The sequence below is a fragment of the Callithrix jacchus genome, chromosome 6, assembly GCF_049354715.1.
Source record: "Callithrix jacchus isolate 240 chromosome 6, calJac240_pri, whole genome shotgun sequence".
NCBI lineage: Eukaryota > Metazoa > Chordata > Mammalia > Primates > Cebidae > Callithrix > Callithrix jacchus.
Genome location: NC_133507.1, coordinates 16,023,385 through 16,048,550, shown reverse-complemented (window position 1 = coordinate 16,048,550; position 25,166 = coordinate 16,023,385). Strand labels below are relative to the sequence as shown.

Below are 25,166 nucleotides of genomic sequence, written 5' to 3'. Positions count from 1 at the left end.
CCAATCCAGACTTTGTGAAATTAAAAAGCTAAGAATAATGAAGAAGATATGAAATATTAATATCAAACCAAGAGCCATTTCATTTCATTCTTAAAGGCAGAGTCATTCTCATTTTGAAGTTAGGTTTATGGTGAGGATGCTCAGAAAATCCTCAGCTTTACACATTGATCTCAAAACTCTAGCCCGGGTCATAAGACAAGAAAAAGAAGTACGCGGCCTGTGTCATCCGCCATTTTGTGAGAAGCAAGGTGGCCTCCACGTTTCCCAAGCGTCTTCTTCGCTTCTGCCTCGACCGCCCCTTGACCACAGATATGTCTCGGGATCAGTTCTGGAGTCGTGGTGGTGGTGGTGGTGGCTTCCACAGGCGCGGAGGAGGCGGCAGCCACGGTGGCCTCCACGACTTCCGTTCTCTGACGCCCGGCATGGGCCTCAATCAGAACCGCGGCTCCATGGGTCCTGGCCCGGGCCAGAACGGCCCCAAGCCTCCGATCCCGCCACCGCCTCCACATCAACAGCAGCAGCAGCCGCCGCCACATCCACAGCCGCATCAGCGGCAGCAGCAGCCGCTCCACCGCGCAGGACTCTTCCAAGCCCGTCATTGCTCAGGGACCCAGCCACGCTCCCGGAGTAGGCAGCACGCCGCCAGCCTCCAGCTAGGCCCGCCCGCCACTCCGCCGACCTCCAGGACCCAGCCAGGGTCCGGGACAGGCCCGACCCCGACCCTGCCGCCCGCGGTCACCTCGGCCCCTCCCGGGGCACCGCCACCCACCCCGCCAAGTAGTGGGGTCCCTACCACACTTCCTCAGGCGGGAGGCGCGCCACCTCCGCCCGGCGGGCCCTGGCCCAGGTCCGGGGACTAAGCAGGGCCCAGGCCCGGGCGGTCCCAAAGGCTGCAAAATGCCTGGCGGGTCAAAGCCAGGTGGTGGCCCGGGTCTAAGCACTCCTAGTGGCCACCGGAAGCCACCGCATAGAGGCAGCGGCGAGCCTCGTGGGGCCACCAGCACCACCCGCCCTACCACCAGCAGCACTACCAGGGGCCCCTGCCCGTTGGGCCCTGCGGCCGCAGCGAGGAGAGAATCTCGGGCTCAGAGGGGTTTAAAGCCAACTTGTCTCTCTTGAGGAGGCCTGGAGAGAAAACTTACACACAGAGATGTCGGTTGTTTGTTGGGAATCTACCTGCTGATATCACGGAAGATGAATTCAAAAGACTATTCGCTAAATATGGAGAACCTGGAGAAGTTTTTAACCACAAAGGCAAAGGATTCGGATTTCTTAAGCTTGAGTCCAGAGCTTTGGCTGAAATTGCCAAAGCTGAGCTCGATGATACGCCCATGAGAGGTAGACAGCTTCGAGTTCGCTTTGCCACACATGCTGCTGCCCTTTCTGTTCATAATCTTTCACCTTACGTTTCCAATGAACTGTTGGAAGAAGCCTTCAGCCAGTTTGGTCCTATTGAAAGGGCTGTTGTAATAGTGGATGATCATGGAAGATCTACAGGGAAAGGCACTGTTGAATTTGCTTCTAAACCAGCAGCAAGAAAGGCATTTGAACGATGCAGTGAAGGTGTTTTCTTGCTGACAACAACTCCTCGTCCAGTCATCGTGGAACCACTCGAATAGATGATGAAGATGATCTTCCTGAAAAACTTGCACAGAAGAATCCAATGTATCAAAAGGAGAGAGAAACTCCTCCTCGTTTTGCCCAGCATGGCGCATTTGAGTACGAATATTCTCAGCGATGGAAGTCGTTGGATGAAATGGAAAAACAGCAAAGAGAACAAGTTCAAAAAAATATGAAGGATGCAAAAGACAAATTGGAAAGTGAAATGGAAGATGCCTATCATGAACATCAGGCAAATCTTTTGCGCCAAGATCTGATGAGACGACAGGAAGAATTAAGACGCATGGAAGAACTTCATAATCAAGAAATGCAGAAACGTAAAGAAATGCAATTGAGGCAAGAGGAGGAACGACGTAGAAGAGAGGAAGAGATGATGATTCGTAAGCGTGAGATGGAAGAACAAATGAGGCACCAAAGAGATGAAAGTTATGGCCGAATGGGCTACACGGATCCAAGAAAAAGAGACATGAGAATGGGTGGCGGAGGAGCAATGAACATGGGAGATCCCTATGGTTCAGGAGGCCAGAAATTTCCACCTCTAGGTGGTGGTGGTGGCATAGGTTATGAAGCTAATCCTGGAGTTTCACCAGCAACCATGAGTGATTCCATGATGGGAAGCGACATGCGTACTGAGCGCTTCGGGCAGGGAGGTGCGGGGCCTGTGGGTGGACAGGGTCCTAGAGGAATGGGGCCTGGAACTCCAGCAGGATATGGTAGAGGGAGAGAAGAGTACGAAGGCCCAAACAAAAAACCCCGATTTTAGATGTGATATCTAGGCTTTCATTCCAGTTTGTTTTTGTCTTTTGTTTAGATACCAATCTTTTAAATTCTTGCATTTTAGTAAGAAAGCTACCTTTTTATGGATGTTAGTAGTTTATTGACCTAATATTTGTAAATGGTCTGTTTGGGCAGGTAAAATTCGGTAACGCAGTTGTTTGAAACAGGAGAATTTTTTTTTCTTACTTCCTTATTTTTTCTTTTTTTACAGTATAATGTCCTTCAAGTTATGGCAGTGTACCTTGTGCCATTGAATTTCCAAAGTGTACCAATTTTTTTTCTTTACTGTGCTTCAAATAAATAGAAAAATAGTTATAATATTGATCTTCAACTTTGCCATTCATGCTTCTATGCACATTAGGCTAGGTATTCTACATTGAAAGCATGCAAGTGTCTGGGCCTTTGAATGGCATATGCCATTTCTGGGAAATGTATCTGGAGGCTGAGTATTGCTTTCTACAGATAACTGCCCCCTTTGTTTTAAAAAGAAGAAATGCATATTGAAGTAGTTTCATGATTTGTTTGGCATCACATAGGAAGCACACTGGTGGTAAGCATTTTTTAAATGGTTATGTAAGTAAAGCTGAATTGTAAATCTTAATTCAAGAATATGTATTAAGATTGTGGAATTGGGTGTAAAATAATTGGTAGGGGGTGAAAGTGGGTTTGATTTAAATTGATCTTTTATGGCCCTATGATCTATCCTTTACTTGAAAGCTTTTGAAAAGTGGAAAGATCATTTTGTTGCATTTCCCCGTTTCTTGTTTTTAAAAGACCAACAAATCTCAAGCCCTATATATGGCTTGTATTGAACTTTTACATTTGAATTAAAGATTGTTAAACATAAAAAAAAGAAGAAGAAGTACGCGAAACCAATGGTCAAAATGTATAAATGATTTGTTTTCTATCTAGAAAATCCATGGAAAATACTTTCAGGTATAACTAGCGAGTTTGTTGAAGTCACAAACAAACATATATAACCCAGAAATTTTCTACATAACTAAAACAAGCACTTAGAAGCAATGTAGTAAAAAATACACTTTTTAGATTAACAAAATTTTTTAAAATATTGAGGTTAAAAGTTTATTACGATATATTCAGGAATTATGTAAAAAGAATACCTAAAGAATCCCTACAGTACTAATGAGCACCAAAGCAGATCTGAATAAGTGAATAAAAATATCAAATTTTATAAAAGTAACATAGGCAAGCAGTCAATAGACTCAAAATGTCTATAATTTTAATATTACCTGAGTTAAAATCCCAGTTGGTGAGGTTTTGGCAGCTAACAACTCATTATAGAGTGTATCAGTGAAAATAAAGAAGGAAATGTAGCAAAACACATTTTTAAACTAATACTAATGAGGTGGTGTTTGTAGCATCATGCATTTAGATTACAAAGCTACAGTATTAAAAATCTATGTTTCCAGCAGACAGACTAACAGAACAGAATACAAATCCAGAAAATACACCCAGGCACATGCATGTGTATATACTACATAATAAACTGGCATTACTAATCAGTGATAAAAGGTGGATTATTTAAAACTACAAAATGATTCAATAGTAAAACTATAATATGTAAATATTAATATATATGCCATATACTGCATTCCTAATTTCATTTTCTCTTTCAAAACAACAAAATTGAACTTTTAAAAATGAAAATCAAGCACCTTTTGAATTATCAAACATTTTTGTCTAAGATCTATGTCTAATTTTTATTCTTTTAGTGTTGTTACATCAAACAAACCTAGTTTATGTAGGTACTAAGGTGAGCCCAGGCTAAAACACACAGGACTATAATTTCAGAGAACACGGAGTATTGAGCCATTGCTGAGGCACATCTCTGAAGCTCTGAGCTTTAGCTTTCTCTAGTTATTAATGGAGGGACAAATGGAGTGGGGGGCTCGATGGAGAAGAGCAAGAGGCAGTGGAGGGATACAAATCCAGACAAACAGTGGCTGACTCGGCAAAACTTAAATGACTTTGCAAAAGACCTGTCACAATGGAAAAACGGCTCCTCCGGAAGAAGCAGCTTAGCATTCCTGCAGTGCACACACCATTATTTCCAGGGATAAGATTGAGGAAGGAGAAAGGAAGAAGAAAGGAAGATCAAAAGACGCCTTCACGAGTATGCAGAGATTTCTGAAATGAGCAACTGGGAAGAAGAGGACTGCCAAAGGAAATCCACCACAAAGCACACATGTACTTCATTTTAAGTGTTAGCCACCAGGCAAACATCCGCTATCTCTGCTCTTCCTCTGCTCTTGAGTGATGATGAGTTGCTCTGTGGATGTTGACTACACTCTAATTGTTTTTATGGTAAATGAGGCATGAAACCTATTGTCAGAAAACATGATGTCCACAGTGTGCAGCCACACTTTGTCTTCCTGGCTGATCACTCCCAGGAGTTAATGCTGCCTGTGGACTTAGGAGGGGATGCAGTACCACATTCTTGCATTTCTTTAGGGCAGACCTTTGGAGAAGAGCCCCTCACCCACCTCGTTATTCATAATTCCTTCTGCGCAACAACACAGATCTTGTAGGATGCTGGAAACCTGTTATGTTAAAGAAAGAGGCAGGAGTGGAAGAGGGTGATAGAGGTTTCCTCTTTAAAACATACACAGAGGGCTGGGCACAGTGGCTCATGCCTGTCATCCCAGCACTTTGGGAGGCCAAGGCGGGTGGATCACGAGGTCAAGAGATCGAGACCATCCTGGTCAACATGGTGAAACTGCCTCTCTACTAAAAGTACAAAAAATTAGCTGGGCATGGTGGCGTGTGCCTGTAATCCCAGCTACTCAGGAGGCTGAGGCAGGAGAATTGCCTGAAGCCAGGAGGCGGAGGTTGTGCTGAGCTGAGATCATGCCATTGCACTCCAGCCTGGGTAACAAGAGTGAAACTCCGTCTCAAAAAAAAAAAAAAAAAAAGGACATATTTGTATTGACAAATATTGGCTACATTCTTTGTATTACAATAAGAATCCTGATACATAATTCTTAGGATTCACTCTGCTGATTATTACATCTCAGGATTTAACTTTATTCATCAGAAACTAGTCAAATGCTACTCAAAAGCCTGTTGATGGTTTTAAACCAGAAGATTTCATTTTATAAATTTTCTCTGTGTCATCTTTTCATGACCATAAGCTTATTGACTGGAATATTTTGGGGGTCAAGCATTGCTCAGGGTGATTTCCCTCTCAACCATGTAGTCTTCAGGTCCTTTGGGCAATAATCACAATCTGTGTGGTCAACTGCTTCGTAACGAATAGGAAAATATATTACCATACAAATATCTGGGTGAAATAGGTAGTTTCCTTCCTGCTGATCTCCACCAAACTCCATGCCAGTCAAACTTTAATTCAAATCTATTCAAAGTAGACATATTAATCACACCTTCTTTTCAGGTATCTTGCCTTTAGGAAGCTGCACCAGCCTAGGAAGGGTCAGAGGTCATGGGAGGACCTCTAGCTTCAATACCCTTAGACGGGACATAGTGGAAAAACTCATGGTTGTGTGAAATGGTGTGGAGGGGTGGGGGCAAATAATACTAACTCCTTATGATAACCTATAGAGCAGCCATTGTATTTGAGGCCTGACATCAAATTCTTTAGACTTAAATTAGAAAAGGCATTTCTTTGACAGATTTCTTTTTGTTCCAGTTTGCAGGCAACTAATCCTCACTGCATTGGATCAAACAGACAGGCGCAATCAATTTGACGAAAGCAAGCAAAGCCAGTCCTGCTCAGTCTTCCCTCAATGAGCAGCAGAGGAGAGAGGGTGGAAAGGGGAAAGAAAGAAAATTCAGGCATGCCTACACCCAAGATGGCTTAGCAAAGGAAGAGATGAAAAGACAAGTTGAAATATACATGCTGGCAGGTGGAAGCGCTTGCTGTCAGAGGAAGAGTCTGAAAACACCACAGTGAGACCAAACATGAAGCCTTCAGACACTGAGGAGTGTTGAAAGGAGCAGGGGCAGGCAGAAGTGGCTGTGATGTCAAAATACCTCAGTGGCATCAGACCTATGTAGAAAAGAGTCCTGCACTCATTTAAGTTTCTATAGTCTGTGATCTATAGCCCGGTGTGATGAGCAAGTTAATTACTGCATTTAGGTAATTAAGTCTCAGAAAAACCAGGGCCTTCCAATGCAGTATTAAGGCACACTGCTAGGTCTTTCTAGGCTTCACTGGCCATTCAGTAAGAAGTCACACTACAGCAGCAGCCTAACAGGAGCAGGATGAAAAGTCATGAAAAGGAGCTAGAAATAAGATGGCATCAGTTTTGATAATGGCTTTCTGTCTGCCTTTGGACATGAACTGCATGACCTTCTCATTTACCAGCAGACACTTCCCCAACAGCTCAATTTCCCCATCCATTCTGACACTCAAAGGGTGGCAATGACTTAGCCCACTTTAGCTTCCTGGACTCCTGTCCATCCTCTCTCCCCTCACATGCCCATTATTTCTTCCCCTCTTGCCCCCTGAATTTGTTTTGGTCAAGTCTAAAATATTCCTCTACAGGAAAGAACATCAAAAAGGCTCATTTGGATAACTGTTCTCCCTCACCTGGCTCGTTAATAATCCCCACGGTTCTCAGAGATCCAGCCTTTCCCTGCCATGGCTGGGAGTCTGGTTCTCTGAGCCAATGCGTTAATCATCTTCAGGTGGTTTTCTTCATCTTCCAAGAAGGAATGATGCTGCTTGAAGGTTGGAAGAGCAAAACATTTCTTGTCTCCAGGTGCCTAGATATTGTCAATTTGACTGAAAAAAATTTTTTTTTTTTTTTTTTTTTTTTTGCTGAGTAATGGTTCAAAAAATGTTATCTATATACATATAAACACTTAACTGGCAAATATAAGTGTATGTAGGTATCCGTGTGTGTCACCAAGCCACATCTTCTTTATCATAAGTAAAATGTGTTAACTAGAAATATGTTTAAATACATGCAGTTTTATATTTGCAAATGTGTGTACAAACAGGCAGTGTCCTCTCTATCATCAGGAGGAAACAAGGATGTCCCTGGTATGGGTCATCCTGTACGGCGTGACTGCACCTACCTTTACTTGGCAGTTCTTCCATATTGTCTCTGCGTAAAGACCCCTAGGTCCACTCGACATTCACTACTGAGATATTCAGCAATGGAAACGCCAAGGTCCAGATTTCTCTGAGCCCTTGGGAGCATCTTACCGCTGGAGGTGCTGGTCCAGAGCCTCCTCTTCAGCACTCAGCAGAGTTGCAGCTTGAGCAAGGAGCTGATGGCTGCAGCTGGCAGATTTGAGCTCCAGGATGAGGAGGCCCAAGCAGAACATGGCTCCCATCTCCTCCAGCTCTCTGGTACCAAACTGTAGACCCTGCCAGTTAAACAAAGCATTAACTGTGACGATGTATAGTGGGAGCTGAGTGGTGATACTTTGAGATTGGGGAGAAGGACTCCTACACACAGGCCTTTTGCAGACAGTGAGAATTAACTCTATTTGTCAGTCACTTTCCATTGCGTTTTTTTGTGTGCATTGTAAATTGGTGGTTCTGTGTGTGATGTTGACATCCAGGGCTCCCCAGAAGTACCCCCATGACAATAATGAGCTGGTAGGAGTTATAAAGGGAAAGGGGGTATATGGAGGTCCAGGAGTCTGTCCCCTTCCCACACCATGGTCAAGGCAGCAGTGCTTTATCTGTGTTTAAAAATCTGTGTTTTACTGCTGAAACAAAAGTTCATAAACCATCTTACTAAGAGATACCTTTTCCTTCCCCTGAATTTATCAGCCAATGGTGAAGAGTAGGGAAAATCTTTCATATATAAATACTAAACAATGAAACCTTAAAGAAAAAAAACTGCATTCAGTTAGAACCCCCTCTTCAGCTGTACTCAGACATGCATAAAACAAAGTCATAACATGTATTCTAGAGTATAATTCATGAAGAAACAGATAATAATAATAATTGACAAAACTTAATCATGTACTGCATGCCAGGTGCCATTCTGAGCTCTTTCATTTGCATTAACTCAGTGGATCATTACCAAAGCCCTGTGAGGTATAGACTGCTCATTCCACAGATAAGGGGATCCAGACTCGTGAATACAAGTGACTTATCAAAGGCCCAGCAGCTAGTAAGTACCAGAGACTAAGAAGTCAAGTCAAGCTTGACTAGTCAACATGAAATGCCGCATAGCGACTAGAAGAGACACATTGTGGTGAGCCAGAAAGTGTGTGGGTTTTGAAGTTAGATCAGAATTAAGCATGAATCCTGGTTTCATTCGTTTCTGATTGCATGATCTTGGACTCAGTAAACGCTATTTGCCTTGATTTTCTCATCTGTAAAACGGAATCATAATTCTCCCCTCCATACCTAAGCATCTGGTAACAAGTAATGTTTCAAAGTCCCCACAATGTTGATCAATATTCACTCAATTTATCATTCTCTCTTCCTATAAAGATGTTTAATATGATAGAATTCAGGGTGGTCCTGAGATTTCCCTGTTTATAAAGTACATTTGACCTAAATAAAAAATAATCGATAGTGGATCATTTTTTAAAAGTAGATTTTTCACATCCAAATAATAGTGATTGTTTATGGAAGATGGGAACGGGACAATAAGAATTCAAAAAGATGGCTCATAAGCACCCCAAGGAGAAACAAATTTCCAAATTGGAAAATCATAAGCCTCACAAAAGAATTCCTGGCTAAAATCATTAAAAAGAAAGAAAATCCTTAAGTTTATCTCAGCTGTTTGAAAACTTGATTTGCTGCATGTTTTGACATCTGTTTTCCTAAAGAAAGGAGACATTACTTCAGAGTTGAGCAAGTCAGCTCCTCCCTAAGCAATAGTAGTCAGAAGGGAAAGACAGTTGTTGAACAAGTTGTTTTTTTCTTTAGTCAATAGAAAATATCACTTTTTAGAGAGAAATCTCAGAGTCTCTTTTCTAAAGCTCTGAGGTCTGATTCTTTCCCCACCCCTTTTTCTAGGTTACTTTTATAAAATTCTAGAATGACTGGCTTGGTTGGAAGAAAGTGAAGGTCCGGGTGAGAAGGGAAATGAGAGTAGGGCTCTGGCCCTTGGGGACAGGAGCACTCACATACACATTTGCAATTCCAGCCTCCGGCAAACACATAACAGGTGCCCTGTAGAGGTTACAAGGAGTCCTTTGAGAAAATAAACCTCATACTGATAGGTTAGGGACAGTTCCTTCATACCAGTTAACTTCTATACAATAACAGCTAAATTAGTAGTATTTTGTAATGTAAAAAAATTTGATGACCCAGATGTTGGCCCACATATTTCAGGAAATGGCTGTCATTGTAACAAGTAGTCCAGAAGACCTTGATTAAAAGACCTTGTACCACTTTACTGGCTCTGGAGACTTGGGCAAGACCTTTATATTCCATTTTTGCCCTTCAATATTAATCTCTCTTTACTACTCTATTTTTTCTTTTTGCTCTCGCACCGTATAAAACAAATTTGAGTGTTGTTTTTGTTTTTATTTTGTTTCGTTTTAGAGACAGGGTCTTGCTCTGTCACCCAGGCTGGAGTGCAGTGGCACTATCACAGCTCACTGCAGCCTTGAACTCCTGGGCTAAGTATATTTGTTTCTGTAGATGACCTCCTCTCACACCCCATCACTGGTATGGAAGAGAACTTTTTAAAGGCAAAGACTGAGCAGTATGTTTCTTCCTTTACATATCTGTCATGAAGCACATACCTGTCAAATGACATATCCTCCGTATGTGATAAATGGATCAATAATGGCTCTAAATGAGTGGACGTGGAGAGGCATGGATACATTTTTCTCTCTCAGATGCATGATGTATTTGTCAAGTGCATGTTGACTTCCCTGGGTTTGCAGTATGTGAGTGCCTCTAAATTTTGTTTGTCCATTGTCAAATGTTATGAGCGTTAAAAATAAAATTGATTTTATTTTGGCTTCAGGAGACTCATTCATATCTCTGGATATAAACTGGGAAACAAAATTTAGAAATTTCAACCTCCATTTTGGTCAGTTACCATGGGTTCACAGTAATGAAAGCACTGGCTTTGGGTTCGCTTAAAAGTGAGTGTAAATGCCAGATATAGTGATGGGGAGGAAGGCAGCAAACCACATTGCCAGGTATGTACCTATGCAACAATCCTGCATGTTCTTCGCATGCACCCCCAAACCTAAAATGCAATAAAATTTAAAAAAAAAAATAGAGATTCAACTTCCTTTCCACCCAGCTCAGATGTCTTAGTTAGAAATTTTTTCCACAGACAGTAACAAAATGTCTGACTATAACGACTTAAATAAGGTTTTATTTTATACAAAAATAAATTTGAGGGAAAGGTAGAAGGTTCATGGCATTATTTCAGCAATTTGATAAAATAAAGGCCACACTATCCACCATTCTCCTGGCTTTTTCTTTTCTTTTTTTTTTTCAATCTGATTGCATGGTGGCTGCTATCGCTCCAGTGAGCACATCATTCAGCTGAGAAAAAAGAGAAAATCTGGGGAAAAGGCACCAGCACACTCTTGCTTATATTTTATTGGCCAGGCTTTATAATAAAACCACCTCCAGCGTTACCATGGGCTGGTCACGGAATATTTCAGCCTGTCCAACCTCTTAAAAGAGGCAGGTAAGAGAGAAGAGGGTTAGAAATGAGTGTCAAGGAAGCCGACAGTGGCTAACGCCCTAGTATTCTAACACCAATGCTGCTAGGAAATATAGGTCCCTATCTATGCGTAGTACTAGTAAGCAAAGCTTACCAGCACAACCCTCTGTGTGGTTTTTAACAGCTTTTCTTGATAACTCACCACAAAACAAGAATATCTATGTGGGAGATCTGTAAGACAAACATCAGGTCCAAAAAAGATGTTTAAATAGCCTAAGTACTGATAATTGGTGAGCAAAAGAGAAAAAAATTAATAAGCAAATGTGGGGAAATGTTCCATTTCATTATTTAAATAAAAATGCCTTCTACACTCTGCATATTGATAGACTACACACAGACACACACACACATATATACATATTTTCTGAGTTGGAGTTTCACTCTCCTCGACCAGGCTGGAGTGTAGTGGCATGATCTCAGCTCACTGCAAACTCTGCCTCCTGAGTTCAAGCAATTCTCCTGCCTCAGCCTCCTGAGTAGCTGGGATTACAGATGACTGCCACCACGCCCAGCTAATTTTTGTATTTTGAGTAGAGACAGTGTTTCACCATGTTGGCCAGGCTGGTCTTAAAATCCTGACCTCAGGTGATTCGCCTGGCTGAGCCTCCCAAAATGTTGAGATTACAAGTGTGAGCCACGCCACTCGGCCTATATTCTAAATTTATACTACTTAGTGCTGACCCTCATGCTGAAACTGGCACATATGAAAACACCTGGGGGAAGTGTAAATTTACTGACAGCTTCAGGGCAGTGGCTCCATAACATTTGACACAGTAACGTCACTTCAGAGAACCCTTCCTAATACACTGAAACAAAATAAAAGAGAAGCTATAGGCATACAAATGTCTATTATGACAGTATTAGATATAATGATCCAAATTTGAGAGAAATAAAACCATAAGTGTCTAATAAGGGAGGAATTATTAAGGAAATTGTAATGGAATAAATTTGATGGACTATAAGGAAGCTATTAAAATTATAATTATAACAACCATTTAGCAATATGAAAAATGCTTACAATTTAAATAAAGTTGAGTGAAATCAAGGTACAAAGCAGTCATGCACTTTATGCTGAAGGCTTGGCAATGAAAGCAAAGGTGACGATCCTCAGGCCCCACTCTGTTCCACACACACTTCTTTCAGACTCTATTGCCATAGTTTGCCAAGCAAACATAAGCATTTGCAGAAGAAGGGGGTCTATAATCTCATCAAGAAGAATATCCACATATTTAAGAAATTTTAAAGAAAACTTTAAGAAATTACTGCTACCTGGAAAAAATGTTTTAAAAGTTATATATGCCTACGAATAAGTGGTGGGATTCAGGTTAGCAGTTTTTAGGATCTTCTCTTCATCTTAGATTTTCTGAAGTAGATTTAAATTTATTTTCATTTGTTTTATTGGGAATGTATTGACAGGATAATTAGTATGATTCGATAATTCTAGAAAAATATCATCCATGATCTTTTTGAATATTGCCTCTCCCTTATCTCTTTCAAGGAAATCAAAGAGAAGTTAATATTCAATGTATGTGTTCTACCTTCCCTCTGTCCTCCACATCTCTTCACCCTACGTTCTTATTTTCTATTTCTTTATTTCACTGTGGTAAATTCGGATCTTTTTCATATTTTTGTTCCATATTCATAACTGTTTCTCCAACAAGATTGAATCTACTTGCAAACTTATTCATCTCAAAACTGTTTCTGAAAAATGCATAAACATGGTTATTTTATATTACCATCCCTGATTATTCCTGCATGTGCAGTGTATCTGGGCGTCATTCATTAGTTTGATTTTTCTGTTGAGTGTCAAGAGTGTAGGCCTGCTTGCTAAATTATCTCAGAGTTTTTAAAATTCTAAACTTTTTTGAACATTGAAGTCTGTTTTTGTAGCTTGGTTTTAGTGCTCTTTTCTCCAGTTGAAACTATTATTTTCCTCCCCTAAGTACTTGAGGACACTATCAATCAGGGACCACTATAGAGAGCATTTTTGGCGTGAGGTCTTTTGGGATACAGGTACATTTGAATTACGATTCCAAATCTGTTTGAATACAGGGCTGTGTTTAGAAATTATGAATGAAGACTCTGCCCTTTTTTTACTGCTCTACCCAAAGCCATGGCCAAAAAAGTCAAATATGCCCACGTTTTCCCTTTGCAGATTTTGGCTTCACTAATTCCATGACCACAGTTGTCATCTCTGGAGGTCCTGGCTTTGTGTGATGGTAGCAAATCAATCCTCAGACTTGCCTGGGCCTCTGTCTTTGTCACAAAACCCAAGTTATAAGTGAATAGGGTTTAGTATCTGCCCCCAAAGTCTTACAACCACCTCTGGCAATCACTTTTTATAAAACAGAGAGCATCACTAAACATCCTTTTTAAACATGCACAGAGAAAAGATGTTAAATCTATATAGAAATATTTCAGATAAAAGGGGCCACTCTGAAGATACCAAGCAAATGTCTTTTTATGAAATAGAGTTACTGACAGAAATGGGAAAAATCTGGGAAATTTGTTTATATTTCCTGAAAGAAACCTGCATTGGTAAAGAGTACATTAAAAGGCACAAAAAGGAAACAATAAGAAATTACAAGTGACTGCACTATTGAGATGAAAAATACAATTTCTAGGCTAGGCGGAGTGGCTCATGCCTGTAATCCCAACACTTAGGGAGGCTGACATGGGTGGATCATGGGTCAGGAGATCTAGATCATCCTGGCTAACATGGCGAAACCCTGTCTCAAGCTAGCCAGGCATGGTGACATGCACCTGTAGACCCAGCTACTTGTGAGACTGAGGTAGGGGAATCACTTGAACCCAGGAGGCAGAGGTTGCAATAAGCCAAGATCGTGCCATTGCACTCCAGCCTGTTGACAGGGTGAGACTCTGTCTGAAAAGAAAAGAAAAGAAAAGAATACAATTTCTAAACTAAAAGCCAAAATCGTGAGTTAGATTGTTCAATGTAGAAAATAAAATATATTACAGAGAAGACAACTTCAAAAAATTTTCCCATATCTCAAGAGTAGATGATGTGATTTGGATATTTGTCCCCTCCTAATCTCATGTTGAAATGTGATCCCCAGTGTTGGGGGTGGGGCCTGGTGGGAGGTGTTTGGGTCACGAGGTGATCCCTCATGGATGGCTTGGTGCCCTCCCCATGGGGATGAGTGAATAGTTCATGCAAGAGCTGGCTGTTTAAAGGTACCTGGCACCTGCTTCTCTCTCTCTTGCTCCCGTTCTCATCATGCAACATGCCTGCTCCTGCTTCACCTCTGCCATGAGAATCTCCCTGAGGCCTCCAGAAGCTGAGCTGATGCTGTGGCCATGCTTATACGGCCTGCAGAACTGTAAGCCAAATAAACCTCTTTTCTTTATAAATTACCCACTCTCAGGTATTCCTTTATAGCAATGCAAAACTGACTAACACAACAGATTAGATAAAAAATGATGAGCTAAATCTATTAACAGGAATTTTAGAAGAGATTAGGAAAAAGCGCTATGTTCCCCTTTGGAATTTCAGACTCAGACAGTAAGGCAGTAATAGCAGAAGCCAAGATGAAGGAAAAGGAAGGAAAGGAGGATGAAGAGAAGAATGAGAGTACTCACTTATGGTCCAAAAAACATCTGGGTTTACATATCAAATAGGATCTCCAAGTATTTGGAATATAATTAAAGAAAGGAAAAAGGATTGAGATCCCTATAAATAACTGAAATGAAACAGTCTAATAATTATTCATTATACTAATATCTAAGACAGTGAGCAAGATATATGTAGTTTTGAAGAAAAAGTACTGCACCTCAAAAATGTTATGGCTAAGGGCCTCAGGAAGACAAACTGAGAGAAGGGGAAGATTTGAATGCAAACCACATCATAAACAAGCTTCATAATTTCTTTAAAAATATTAACATAATCCTCATACCAAAAACTTATTGTAATTTTAACACATAAACAGAGCAGCAAGCCAAATTCATAGATAGATGATAGATAGATAGATATCTCAATTCAAGAAAAAGTAATTTATGTTCAGAAATAAAAATATATAAAAAAATACATGATCTAGGGAGTATTTTTTAAGAATGGCATGATGATGGTATCATTAGGAAATCTGCTAATTTAGGTATTAATATACATTAACATATCACGACAAAGGGCAGAGAACAGAAGAAAATAGCAGGAACTTCTAGATGAATGCATCTATGCCTGATACAAGTCATCTCATATGAGCCCACCAGGATTTTTTGTAAACCTGAGAAGACAGCCTGGCATGGTGGGTGTAAACACAGGCCCCAAGACCCATATAAGTCCCAAGTTGGGCTTCTAGTCCTAGTGCTTCCACTTCTAAGTGCAGGGTCTGGGGAAACCCTTTGACTTCTCAGTGCCTTGGTTTTCTCATCTATGTAATGGAAATAATCATTGCAATAGCATAATTATATCCAACTCATGGAGCTGCTGAGATAATTCAGTGAATTAATACATAAATTGAGATCAGTGGTTGGCCCATTACATATTATGTAAGTACTGATTATGATCAATAACAGCACCAAATGCTTATGTAAAACCAACTGTTAAAATCGGACTTGACATTAACACAGTCCTTGTTAAAACTATCGCCAAAAATAGGGCCTGCTTTCACCACTATTATTTGGCATGACCCAAACAATTCAATAAGATGAGAAAAAAATAAGTCATATATATTAGAAAGGAAGAATCACACTATTATTATTTGAAGACTGATAATATCCTAAAACAAACCAAAGCAATCAACTGAAAGACAGAATTTATCAGATATAAGGCAACAACTGAATAACTAGATAGGTTACAAATTAAATATATAAAAATCAATTTTCTTTGTATAAAACTAGCAAAATAAATTATTAAGTATAATAAAAATTCCATTCACAATAGCAACAGAACTATAAAATATCTGAGAATGAAATTAATAATAAATATCCCAAGGGTTATGTTACAAATCCTAGGACCAAGAGACAGCAAGGAACATGTAAATAAATTCTGGGAAAGCAAGGCCCACGACCATGAGACATCGATTCTCCTCCTATTAGTCTATCAAAGCAAAGGAAATCAAAACACCACTGGGGATTTTCACACTTGGAAAACAAATTTTCCTCTGGAAGAATACATGGCAAGAATGTCCCAGGATAAAAAGTAAAAACTATTAACAAGGGTTTTCCCATTCAGATAAGAAAAAGCTCTTGAAGGCAATGATGATTAAATGTTTTGGTATGGATTAAAAAAACATGGCAGGCAGATCAAAGAAAGAATACAGAAAGCACAAAAATCTTGGGTTGAATAAAGGTTTGTATTTGACAAAGGACCCCTTCAGGCACCTGAAAAAGGACTATCTATGATAAAGATAAAAACTCAAAAGCAGTTGGTTAATATTTGAGGGAAAAATCTTACCCCAGATATAAAAATATACTTTGATTAAAGAGTTAAATTTAATGATAAAAAGGAATAGAATATATTAATGTTTTATCATCTCCAAGCCAGAAGTTTTCTCAATGCATATTTTCAAAGGAATAAATTATAAAGGAAAATAGTAACGATTGGAAATATAAAATTTGAATATATCTCGATAGCCTGAAATACCACAAACTAAACGAAAATGGAAACAAAATAAACAGAATAGAGAAAAAAATGTTAATTTGCTTTGATATAAAATGGAGATTAATGTAACGACGCAATACTATGATTCCCTTCTCATCTCAGGCTTACCGTCAGCCCCCAAATTATAATCGTCTGCTGGAAATGGACTGGAAACATTCTATCACTAGCGAAATTACATACTACTGCAGTCTTTCCGAGGAAAATTCGGAAGTGTATTTCAAAAGTTGTTTTTTTTTTTTTTAGACAGAGTTTCCCTCTTGTTACCCAGGCTGGAGTGCAATGGTGCGATCTCGGCTCACCACAACCTCCGCCTCCTGGGTTCAGGCAATTCTCCTGCCTCAGCCTCCTGAGTAGCTGGGATTACAGGCACGCGCCACCAGGCCCAGCTAATTTTCTGTATTTTTAGTGGAGACGGGGTTTCACCATGTTGACCAGGATGGTCTTGCTCTCTTAACCTCGTGATCCACCCGCCTCAGCCTCCCAAAGTCCTGGGATTACAGGCTTGAGCCACCGCGCCCGGTCTTCAAACGTTTTAAAAGTGTTTAAACTCTTGGAGTTAGCAGTACAAATTTCAGAAATTAATATTAAGGAAATAATCATAAGATGAGCAACAGAGAAAATTTGCAATGTGCACCACTCTATTACTACTCAAATAAACTTGAGAGAATTCATACCATGGAAACAGTGACATCATAATGTGCTTCAAACTGGCAACGTCATAGGGATGTAATCATAATACGATGTTAAAGTACAATGGACTCAGTAGCTCACGCCTGTAATCCCAGCACTTTAGGGGTCCGAGGCGGGTGGATCACGAGGTCAAGAGATCGGGAACATCCTGGTCAACATGGTGAAACCCCATCTCTACTAAAAATACAAAAAATTAGCTGGGCATGGTGGCGCGTGCCTGTAATCCCAGCTACTCAGAAGGCTGAGGCAGGAGAATTGCCTGAACCCAGGAGGCAGAGGTTGCGGTGAGCCGAGATCATGCCATTGTACTCCAGCCTGAGTAAGGAGTGAAACTCCGTCTCAAAAAAAAAAAAAGTACAATGGACTATAGTATGCTACATCCTTCATGATCTCAATTTTACTCTAAATTTTTTAAATGACATATGGACACAAAAATGTTAACTGGTTAGAAATGCATGCTTTAATATTTTCTTTGTGCATTTTCCTTATTTTTTAATTCCACGAATTACATAATTTTTTTGCCACTCATTCTTTCCTTAGGCAATGCATGTAAGCCTGAAAAAAGCATATCTGAATTAAGATGTTATTTTATATAATGTCATTTAAAATTTATAAATAAAATTAAATTTAAAATTAACTTTTATAAATCCTTCAATTTAAATTTAGTATTTTAATTTAAATATTCATAATAACAAAGGGCAAGGGAAGGAGCTGGTTAGGCCTATCTCGTTTCTTAGCTTCCTACTTTTTCCTTCCCAGGAACTTTTTTTGGGTCACCGGGCTTGTGTCTACTTGACAGGGGAGGTAAACGCCTGCGAAAAGTCAGTGATGATATAGCAATGAGACATCTATTTCCCTAGTATTGTCCCTCCCAACATTTTCAGAACCTTTACAAAGAGCCAGCATGAGTTGAAAGAGTGACTTTTGGAGTTTTAAACAGGTTTGGAGAGCATCCGAACTTGAATTAAGTATGTATATCCCCTGCCTTGACAAGCCCCCAACAGAGAAGTTAAAACTGAGTCCATCTGGCCATGCAGATCTGTGAACTCTAATAGGTAGGAGAGAAGAAAGCGTGAGGACTGGTGGATGGGCTCTGTGGCTTCTCCACTTATCGACCCCATCAAATGGACTCTAATGCTTTCATGCTGAGGACTGGATCAATCACGAAGCATGTTGGTGTCTCTGCCAGATCTCATCTGATGGGCTTCTCCATACAAAGCCCCCTCTGTATGTGTCCTTTCAGCCCAAGTTTCTAATCCATTACTGACAATTGTTTCCTTAGTAACTGCAAAAAGGCCATGTATTCACTGGCACAGCAGGGCTGAAGGTGTGGGCTAGACTTCAAATGTGTCCTTCATTTCTATGCTGGACCTTCCTTTGGGTCTTTCATTGGTGAAATTGTCCCTACACCATAAACGGCCACAGCAGACAGCTAGACCCTCTGTGATTACATTTCCATGTCTTTCTAGAGCATGCATATAGAGGGTAAATATGAAACAGAGACTGGATGATTAAATAGCCTAGATCTGATCAAGACAATCTCTCTGTTTTGTAGATGCAAAAACTGCATTTAAAAAGTTATATAGTTAAGTACCAGTAAAGCCAGAGTGACCGAAATAGTCCCCTGACTCTATTAAAATGTCCATTTCAATAAAGGCTTTACACTTCATGTATTTGTTTACCAAGAACTTTTGCAGATCCAGAGTCATCCTTTCTTATAAATTATATTCCCCCTACCTCTACCTTTCCATATTTCCTCTTTCTTTTTTCATGCCTCCACCAAAAATCAATATGGCACCAGAAACACACACAAACTCAGTATTGGCAATAGCAGCCTGCCTCCCTCCTGCTCTGTTGTGACCACTGTCCCCTGCACTCGCCTTCTCTGGCCCTTTGCTCCCTAAGCTACACACCCTGGCTTCTGAAACCTACCTGCAGCTACCTTGTGTGGTGACTAGCAGGAGTATCTCTCTAAACCTGGGTCTCTTTGGGTTCTCTCAGACCTAATTCTGAACTTCCCTTCTGAGACCACAGACTGGGAGAAGGAGGAGGAAGATGCTGCTGTAATCTATGGTTACATATATCAATTTGAGAAACTCCAAAGAAAAGGACAAGGACCAATTAGAACAGAAGCTGGCCACAGCAATGGCGCTTGAGTTCCATTTAACCCTTTAGTTTCTGAATCTCAGTAAGGTCCTGGAGGATCATGGAAGAGGTGTGGGGAAGAATAGGATAGCGAAGTAGTGGGTGAATCCCAAGTGGGATTCACTTGGTGGGCATGAGCAGGGGCCATTAACCCACAGCTATGGGAGTCTTGTAATACACTAGCAATTGGTATAGTCAAGCCCGTGAAAAACAGTATATCAATCCTAACCTTTACTTAGAACTCCATGCCCCACAGAAGCTCATTCAAGTGCATCCAGTTTTCTTGGAAGATGATGGGGATAAGACACAAATCAAAACTATTTTTAAAAAGGTAAAATCATATAAATATGAAACGGTAGCTCCCTAATCTTCCATATGTTCCCCAGTCTCCCATATGCCAGGAGAGTGGTCCACCAGGCATCTTCACTGACACAGAGAATGGCTAGTAGTTTTTGCTGGGTAAGAGGACCATAATAGTCAAGTCCAGGGCTTCTCAAAGTGTGGTCTGCAGATTGGCATTTGCCGGTGAAATAGTTATGAACTTTTATTTGTGATAAAATAAGAAGCCTAAGCCAGATTGTAAATCAATCATGTAACTAAGCATCTGTTTTTAGTTCAGCTGATTTTGTCAGTGAAGGAGGCACTGGGATCCTGAGTACAAGCTCCTTGAATCATTGCAGCTGCCAATGGGTCAACAGCTCATAGACCAGATACTTTGAGTAGCAATGCTCCAAGATACACTCCCCAATAAGATCTCTCTACTTTAAGCAGTGTAAAGGGGGATATTTTGGTAGTCAGCTCTCTGGGATCTAAATTCCAACTCTCTGCCCAAATGACCACTTTCAAGTTATATAAGCTCTTCAAGTTCAATGTCCTCTTCTTTAAAATGGGAAAATATTATCCACTGCTTAAGTGCTTCTATAAAGATTAAAAGAGATATAAAGTACACATGCCTTGCATGGAGGCACAGAGTAAATGCTCCATAAAGTGAATGTTTTCAGACACTTTTCCACATGCAATGTGTAATATTACACACAGAGGCATAGTAGAATCTGTACAGAACACAAACTGTGTGCATGTGTGTGTGCGCACACTCCTCTATATGGATATAATAATGCCATTCATCTTTGCTTAGTTTTGCTTCTCTTATTTCCAACTGAAGTCTTTATTTTTCTCCAATTTTACCTGGTTATTTGATGTGGATAAAACACAGGCCAAGTAGTCAGCACTGACATTCGAGGGAAGCCAGAGCTTTTATTCCTCTACATAATTGAAGTTGTTGAATAAGGTAAGATAAAAGATTAGTATTCCCAATATACATAATTTATCTGGAAAGTGGAAGTTGAATTGAAGAAAGAAAATTCAGAGCTTAGAGCAGAAAAAAGAGAAATCGTCCCCAAAATTGGGCCGAACATAAAAGCAAGTAATGTGACATTCTCAGAGCAACCGGAGTGACCTGGTATGGAGCCCTGTACTTGGATGACACTTAGCATGGTCACCATGCTTAGCACCATCGCCCAGCTCCCCACCTCCAGTGTATCTGGGGACTGTTTGCTTGCTCTAGCAAAAAAAGCTTTTAAGTGGATTTCACTGACCAATGAGGGTCCATGACAGTTGGTAATTTTCCTCTTATTGCATGTAAATTTGTGCGTGGGTATCTTTTTAATAAGAGGTGTCCTTGGCTTCATAAAGAATTACAGGGTTCTCATAAGTATTTGCTGGAGACAGTGATGCTAACCCATTCCAATTTGCAGAAATGGAATTCAATGGCCACTGAATTAGCTCTTACTACGTACATGACTCTGTTTTAGGAGTTGGGAAAAAACACACGGTCCCAATTCCTAAGGGTCACTCATGTGCCTGCCACCCCCTAATGACTGCCTTTATTTCTGCATCTCTAGCACAGTGGTACACGGTGTGACTTTAGAGTCCAGGGTGGGCATTTAAAGGATTATTGAAGGGAATAAGAAATTATGTCAATCCCCAAGAATCTTATACCCATTAAGGAAGGTAAAACATACACTAAAATGGGATTTGCCTTGAATGCCTGAAGGAAGAATAGCTTCTCTACATTAGGCTGGACTTTAGGATGTGTGTATCTACAGACATCTCTTTCCTGCTTGTCCCTGCAGTGCTTCAAAGGTGAAACAACTAAGCAGGTGTAGCAGCATAGGCAGGTAAGTCCACACTGTTTTATACTTTCTCAGTCCTTGAATTTACATTACCTTCTTGGCTCCTGTAGGCATTCAAGTTCTGAGCATTTTTAGTCACGAAAGCTCTCATTCATTGATAGTAGTAGTATTTCCCTTCAAATTTCGCTTGACTGAACACTTTGGAGAAGGACAGACTCAGAACACAACAAATATAAACAGGAAGAGAGGCTAATGTACATTAGAGACTGCAGATTTACGCATGGCTAGAATTTACGGTTATGATCTAAAAGATAATATCGGACCAAAAGCAATATAACAGCTTTATATTCAGTTCAGTAAATGAGGCCTGACCAAATGCAGAGAAAATCCTAACTCAGGTCTTAAAAGCAATGAGATTGCTGCATAAGACTCATATTGAGTCTATAAGTAAATTAAAAAATAATGGTTAATTTTAAAATGGTTGAACTTAAAAAATCAGAAAAAAAATTATTGACTATATTGGATTAGTAATATAATTAACTTTGAGGGAAAACAAGATTGTTTCTGAAACTTTGCTCTGTTTCTGAGCAAATGTCACCTGCCAAAGTGCAAGCAGATTTGAATAGAGAACTATATGTGTATATGTTCCATTCTGAAACATCCAGATAAGAATGTAAAGCATTCTGATTGCTCTAAAGGGTGAATTTATTCGTATGTTTGTTTATAAATGTATTTATGAATAGCTGTAGTGATAATGGAAGTCTAGAGCTTCAAGTCTAGGACCCCAGCAGTTTGGCAGTAAGTATGTCCCTCTGCCCAGTGGCAGGTGGGAAGCCCCCAGTCAGTTGGCCCCTGTAGACCTTTTCTGTACATGAAAATGAAGATACTGCAGTCCCTCCTTTCTGCTCCTTGTCTGTAGTGGAAAGCTGACATTTTCTTCAGACCCTCTTTCCTGTGGGAGTAAGTCTAAACATCTTAATTCTGCTTACTAGATAAAGGGAACATGCTAAATCCATATAAATCCAAGAGTTGACAAGCTGAGGCTACAAATGTGCCTGTGGCTTTGTGATTCCCCAGGGTGTGCGTCTATGTAGAGAAGACCCCAAAGTCCATGAGCAGGGAACTAATGACAATAGTAATAAAAACAGGAACAGAGCTGAGCACGGTCAGACTGTAATTGCCATGGCAACAGAGCAAACGGTCCTACTATGGGCCCACACGACTTTGATACCCAAGTGCTCAAGGGAACAGCTGGAAACCCCAACAAGCAGAACACCCCAGTTCAAATGAGGAGAAATGTTTTATTTTTTAATGAAACATTTTTCAATTAGTCTTATCTTATTCCTGGCTGCCTCCAACCTTGTTTAGCTGTCTCATTCTTACTTACATAAGAAGGAATGTTCAGATTAGATCCTGTGGTTGGAAAAAAGAAAACAAACTGGGATGTATTGTCAATGAAAGAGACTTGGAAATTCAAGATGCCAGGGCAGGTAGCAGAAGGTAGGAGCATGCTGCTGAAATTCTGCAAAGAAGGCAGCAGTTGCTATAGACAGAAAAGAAAACCCTGATATTGGGCACATAGAGGAGGTTGTATCAGATCTACCTGCAGGTCTAGATTATATCACCTTTACCTGCAGAGTCCTCACCTATGGCAGAATCTTATCTTATGGAAGCCAAAAGTCTCCCTGCTTCAAATCATCTCATCCATCAATCTGAGAGTTACTGAGATTCTTTTATTAATGGTTCTTTATATAATATCCATTAGTAAGCAAAGTAACACCAACTTTTACATTGTTTATTAGTGTATAACAGCTACATAGCCATTCAGGGGAGATTCAAGGCCAGATGGAGTGAAACATGGAACGGGTAGGTAAATTCTGGAAAAAAGATCAAGAATCTAGAAATTTTCAGGCCTTCTACGACCCTCTTTAGGAAAGGGGTGTATGTGGGGGGGGGACAAATAGGAAATAAATGAGGCAGGAACTTTATTTAATTAAAAGAGCATGACTTATTTCTGTCTGTGTGAACATCCACCTTTGCTCTCTGTGTAGTACAGACAGCCAACACACGTCCTGCTTACATGAAGGGAATGAGACTATAACCTCCACTGAATCTGCATGATGATTGGTGTTGCATCCCAAGCAGCTTTCCTCCAGAAGGTTCCAACATTCTATGATTTATTCCTACCTGCCAACATGGACTGTTCTGCTTAGTGTTTCTGGGACCACATTTTCTTCCCTAAATCAAACCCCAAACATGTGGCCTAACAGGTACTAAGTTATTAATGGGGTGATGGGCCAAATACCAGAAACACCCACCAGCCAAGGAACTCTGGCTCTGCTGTTTCTGTATCCGTATGACCATGTAAGATTAGAAATCCTGAGTGTTGCTGATACCTATGTGTCAAACTAAGAGTCGGCCCATAAATGAGGAACACTGGCCAAAACCAAGGTCCAGAAGGCAGCAAGAGTCACAGCTATAAAATGGCACTCATATTTTCATTTTGCTAGATAGTTGTTAAAAATTAAACGGGCACCTAGGATATTATTGACTCTTACTTAATCCAGAATCAAAATAAAGCAAACCAATAGAGGTGTCGATGTCCATCAGTCAAAGTCACAGAAAATCCCTAATAGAGTTCATTTCTATTCAGACTTAAGAAACATTAACGTTTACCATTCATTCATTCTTGCAAAAATATATAGTAAGTGCTTTCCAAGTGTCAAGACACTGTTGCATTGTTTTTAGCCTAAAGAAAAAAATCCCTGTACCCTCACAGAATTTAACCTAGAGGAGTCATATTAATAATTGTCTTAGTCTAGAGGCATTACCTTAGTAATTGATTCATTACAGTTTTGAAAGTGCTGTGACCAAAAATGGTACGTTGCTGTGAGAATACATCACGGGAATCTAACCCAACCTGGATTATGATGCTGATCATGTTTTCTCATTATGCATACATACATATATACACACACATACAATATAGTATATACACATATAAATTATATACATTCACATGGGTATGTGTTTATTTTAACTCTTACAACAGTCTTAAAGATGAGTTTGAGAGAAGTTGAGCATCTTATCTCTGCACTCTTAATAAGTCAAAGAGTTGCAACCCTAACTTAGCTCCCCGAACCTTCAAGCCAGGGTGCTTCCCACCAAGACACCATGGCTGCTGGCCCACCAGAATCCCTTGCTCTCTATTCCCTGTTCTGGTCTTCCCCAGGCCAGTGGCCCATTCTGTCAGTCTCAGAGGAAGGAGACTTAAGAAAGATATCTCTTCCTTATGATGTGAGATTAGGCCACCACCTTATGTTTGGACCAAGCAAATCCACACATAAATGACACTGTGATTATCCATAGGGAACACAGCATTTCTAGGGAAAGCCATGAACCAGGGGTTTGAAAATGTGACTGCCATTAGCAATAACACCAAATCTTTCTCTGGCACTTTTATATCCCACTGTGAGTCACTTTCCAACCCATGAGGCAATGGATTTCCACTCTAAACCTCACCTCCAGTCAATA

The 25,166-nt window shown here is 40.3% G+C and overlaps 1 protein-coding gene and 1 pseudogene across 1 annotated transcript in view; one reads left to right on the top strand and one right to left on the bottom strand.

The window, feature by feature from the left end:
• Positions 1–25,166, bottom strand: part of AGBL1 (AGBL carboxypeptidase 1) — a 798,761-nt gene that overhangs the window by 238,919 nt on the left and 534,676 nt on the right. The window contains exon 22 of the mRNA XM_035303747.3: positions 7,589–7,752. Coding sequence (XP_035159638.3) covers positions 7,589–7,752 — 164 coding nt within the window. The remainder of the gene's footprint in view (positions 1–7,588; positions 7,753–25,166) is intronic.
• On the top strand, positions 215–3,250 carry LOC100413794 (splicing factor, proline- and glutamine-rich pseudogene; annotated as a pseudogene).